At 50.2% G+C, this 5000-nt stretch overlaps 1 protein-coding gene across 3 annotated transcripts in view; it reads right to left on the reverse strand.

Annotated features, from left to right (window-relative positions):
• Positions 1–4739: 4739 nt before the first annotated feature.
• LOC119576276 overlaps positions 4740–5000 on the reverse strand; it is a 6437-nt gene continuing 6176 nt past the window's right edge. For all 3 annotated transcript variants that reach the window (XM_037923874.1, XM_037923873.1, XM_037923875.1), the window contains exon 4: positions 4740–5000. This exon is cut by the window's right edge and continues 1280 nt beyond it. In XM_037923874.1, coding sequence (XP_037779802.1) covers positions 4929–5000 — 72 coding nt within the window. In that variant the 3' untranslated portion in view covers positions 4740–4928.

The raw sequence follows: 5000 nt of genomic DNA on the forward strand, positions 1-5000 counted from the left end.
CACAAAGTTTATCAGGTCACCAGGGCACACACAGGTCTTCACAGGAGCAGCACCCAACTCCGTCTCCTGGCTTGTTCCTCGCTCCTCCGCTCACAGCCAGCTGCGTCATGTTTGCCCAGGTCCCTTCATGTTAACACATGCCCAGGTAATCCTTCATGTTAACACATGTTTCGCACAGAGACAAAGACCCACTGGTGTAGCACTATCCCCCCCTATCAAGTTTAGGTATGTCAGAGCAGACCCGTCTGCTCTGACATACCTAAACATGAAACAAAATACAGTAAATTTAAATAAAATTAGTCCTCAGGAACAAACAAAATTTTTTCAAACAAAAGTAACCGTAATTGTAAATCAGTTCTCAGAAACAAAAAAAATCTTTCATCCAGCACGGCTTTCTTCGCTTTCGCTGGGTCGCTCTGGAGGAGGTGTGGGCGGCGGAAAGGTGGCACCCAAGGGGTATCTCCGTCCCAAGACCTGGCTCATGGTCACCATTGACGTGTGCTGCATCGCCCTCACCGTCCAAATGCTCGTCCTCATCTCGGTCAGCGTCTGTCACGTCCTCATCGCCGCTACTGGGCTAACGTCAGCTTCTTTTTCACCATGGCCCCAGGAGTAGCTTCCTGGCCCATGGTAACGCCACAGCCGGTCCACGTGGACAACAGACGGTCGTTTTCGCCCTCTGCGAATTCGATAGGTAACATCAGAGAGGGCAGCTACCACCATGTATGGCCCCTCCCAGAGGCTCTGTAGCTTCGGCGAGAGCACTCGCTTCCGACGCGGGTTATGCAGCCACACTCTGTCACCTATGTTGTACCTCACTTCCCTCATGCGCCGGTCATAGGTCTCCTTCTTTGCATGGCCGGCTACCTTGAGCTTGCTACGCACTCGTCGGTGCACCTTCGCCAGGTTAGCGGCACTCCGGTGCGCCAAGTCCTCGAGGAAATCAGGCAACGGCCCCACACCAACCAACTCCTTGTTCCCCGACGACTCTTCTGGACGCTCTACTTCCTCACAAGTGCCTAGCTTTGCACCAGCTGGCACTTCTGGGCCCCTTTTCGGAGAAGTTAGCTACCAACACTGTAACTAACCCCTCCCTGGTCCAACAAGGCTCGCCATCTGCTACGCCATCAGCCAAACTGCAGGTTTTTGGGTGGGCTCCACAAGGCCCTCTACTCCACGCATCACTCTTGACAGTTGACACCGGATTCTAGACTCTGTCCTGGGGGCAAGGTGCAGTTGCTCAGCCGTAACTACCTCTGCACAGCCAACCTCTGGAAGCAAGGGCACATCTTCACCGTGCACCCTCACCAGCTTCCGTCCAAGGTCGACACACGCCTTACTCTGCGTCAGGTAGTCAAGGCCCAGCAAGCAGTGCTCGTCCAGATCGGCCACATACAACCCGGGAGCCGCTGCACCGTGCTGCCCACGCCAATACGAGCCTCCACTGGCCCCTTGAGCTGCACACAATGCCCGTGACACCACACAGTCTTGCGTTGGAAGTTGCATAGGGCCAAAAATATCAGGCCGCACTAGGGTCTTCTCAGCCCCAGTGTCCACTGTCAGGCGGCATGGCTTCCCATCTATTGAGCCCTCCACCTGCATCGTGCTGATTCGACGGCAGCTTACCCAAGTCGGGGCCCGGGAACCGAGGACGGCTGGGTTTTGGCCCCCTTCTCCAGAGTTTTCCGCCTGTACCACTTCCTTAGCCTTAGGACATGCACTCGGATGGTGACCATACCTGCCACAGTCCTTGCAGCACTGTTGGAAGGCATCAGAATCCGTCCCGGGTTTTGAGGACGTGTTCTCCGCTCCCTCTGACACTGACTACGTTTTGTGCCCTACCTCTCCGCAGCCCCAACACAAGCCTTGGAAAGTTCTCGGGCCCACCTTCTTCAATGCTACCTTCTCCACTTTAGCCTTCCAGCCCCGGAGGTCACGGCGGGGCTGAGCAGCTGGCCCTAGGCCACTGGTTCCTTAGGAAGGCCTCGAACTCCAAGGCCCTCGCCAGGGCCACCTGCAGGTCCTCAGGGTGTGCCTGCTTGACTTAGATTTGCAGCTGCTGGTCCCGCCCAAAACGTCAACAAAGAAATCGCGGGCCAGGACCACAATCATCTCTTCCGCAGCCGCAGGGTACGACCTCCTTACCAGCGCCTCCACATCCTGCGCAGCTGGGACAGTGTCTCGCCCCCGCTCACGAGTCCGCTTTTCAAGGGGGCCCGATATACCTCGGGGCCCGGTGGTGGTGCCCGAAACGGCGTTTCAAAGCCTCCGCTACGCTGGTGTAAGAGGCATGTTGGGATGGCGGCAGATGCCCCAACACTTCCACCGCGGGGCCCCTTAGCGCGTTACCCGCTGCAGGGCCTTCTCTTCCTGGCTCCAGCCCTGGGCAGATGCCGCATTTCAAATTGGGCGGACATATGCCTCCCAGGCCACCTTCCCCTCGTACTCAGCTGGCTTACACTTCACAGAATGTTGGAGGCCGAGGGGCTGCGGGGTGGAGAACGCGTGCCGTGGGAAATAACACGCCGGGGGGGAGGATGGGGGTGAGGGAGGGAACAAGGGGGTGACCCGGGTCCGAGGTTTTCCGCCACCTATACCCAAGGGAGCGGTTCCGATGGGTCCCCAGCCTTCTGTAGCGACCACTGGCTCCGACACGACGCTGCGAGGCCCGGGGGTTTCCTGCCATGGACCCCAGGCAGACCCAGTAAATCTGACACTCTGGCATCTGTTGCCAGAACCCGTCTGCCTTCTCTGCTTGCAAAAGTTACTACCTCGTGACGCGCCTTTCCGCCCTTTTCTTCCTCCCTCAGGCCCTGAACCCCGCCCTTCAAAAGTCTGCACCTCCTCCATCAGTTCACTCTTCACGCTGTTGCAGGCTTGTCGGTGTACTGCTGAGTTTCCATCTTCACAGATGCAAGATTGCTCTGTAGCACTCAACAAGTCGGCGAAAAACTGTTCCTCTGCTTCCTTGCCTGCATCTCGACGAGATGGTGTGCTGCTCTTCTGCCCTTTGTTTCCATTTCCTCCCCCATACCGGCCAGCATGGCAGTGATCAGGGCCATCTGGCTCGGCTTCACCTCACTCGTGCCTGCCTCAGTTTATAGGGCCCCCTCCCTCAAGGCTGCTGCCATCTTTGGACGACATGATAAATCGGCGATCTCACTGATCAAATATCACAAATCCCGCTCCTGACACCATCTGTTACGCCGATTGCCTCGTCTCTCTGCCACCAACACAAGGCAGGTTAGGCAGACGGCATGCTATCCACAGGGTCGTGAACACTGAACAGCTCCAAGAGGCACCCAAAACACCACAGCGTCCCCAGAACACCACGAGGGGAGAAGCAGGGCACGAAATAAACACAGAATGACAGTCTTTCCTTTATTTACACAAGTTATTTACCCGTACACTTTTCTATAGGCACAATACAGGGGGAAACCAGCATGTCACACTGCACGATACAGCTTATAACAGGGCAACACAAAGTTTATCAGGTCACCAGGGCACACACGAGGTCTTCACAGGAGCAGCACCCAACTCCATCTCCTGGCTTGTTCCTCCGCTCCTCCGCTCACAGCCAGCTGCGTCATGTTTGCCCAGGTCCCTTCATGTTAACACATGCCCAGGTCATCCTTTTCATGTTAACACATGTTTCGCACAGAGACAAAGACCCACTTGCGTAGCAATACTTTGAAACTCATAAGAGTAATTCATTGTTATATGTGGAAATTCAAGGTGATTTTGTTTATGTAGTTAATTGTATTGATAATGTGAGATGATGCTGTATGGTGTTGTTATTTTTGTATGGCGTACTGTTGCATAATTTAATATGTTTGTTTAGAGCGCCACGGGTGCCCTGTTCCCTTTATAAGGTTCATTCTATAGGTTTTCTTGTTTTTTCTATAATTTATGATTAGGTTAAAGTTATTTCTGTAACTTTTTATGGCGTTTTTCTGAAGTGGTATTTTTATGTATGGTTTTGCTTTTTATGGCATAGTTTATTTTAATTCTAATTTGCTGTTAAATTTAACAGCAGGGCTCTCATACACTCACAAGGCAGCTAGCCCAGAGTGGTGAGTGGTACTCGCCTTTTCTAAGGATTGGCCCGAATAAAGTAAGGTTAAGTGTGATTAAAATACATTTATTAAAACGTGTGGTACTCTTGTGTGTGTGTGTGTGTGTGTGTGTGTGTGTGTGTGTGTGTGTGTGTGTGTGTGTGTGTGTGTGTGTGTGTGTGTGTGTGTGCACATATACGCGTACATGCTTAAGTATAGAGTGCTTTACGTATAAATGTTCTTTATTTGTACCAGAACGCAAACACCTTATCAAGCCATCGTTTATTCATTACGAATAAAAGAGAAAATAATATGTATCATTTACATATATTTTACATTCCACTGTTAACTGTTGCAGAAGAGAAAATAATGTGTAACATTTCTCTCTCTCTCTCTCTCTCTCTCTCTCTCTCTCTCTCTCTCTCTCTCTCTTCTCTCTTTCTCTCTCTTTCTCTCTCTCTCTCTCTCTCTCTCTCTCTCTCTATCTATATATATATATATATATATATATATATATATATATATATATATATATATATATATATATATATATATTATATATATTTATGTATATATACATAAATATAATATAGATATACATATATATATATATATATATATATATATATATATATATATATATATATATATATATATATATATGTGTGTGTGTGTGTGTGTGTGTGTGTGTGTGTGTGTGTGTGTGTGTGTGTGTGTGTGTGTGTGTGTGTGTGTGTGTGTGTGTACATGTGCGTGCGCGTGTATGTGCGTGCGTGTGTGAAATACAATACTGATTATACACTTATAGTACTTAAAAGACACCTGATTTCTCATTCGCATGTATCACCATCAAGTAACACGTCGCGTATCAAATTATATCCATTTCTCCTGAGAAACCTGCGCAGACTTCCCTTCGACACCAGCATCCAGTTTTCCTTGCTCTTG

Source organism: Penaeus monodon, chromosome 8, assembly GCF_015228065.2.
Source record: "Penaeus monodon isolate SGIC_2016 chromosome 8, NSTDA_Pmon_1, whole genome shotgun sequence".
Classification (NCBI taxonomy): Eukaryota; Metazoa; Arthropoda; class Malacostraca; order Decapoda; family Penaeidae; genus Penaeus; species Penaeus monodon.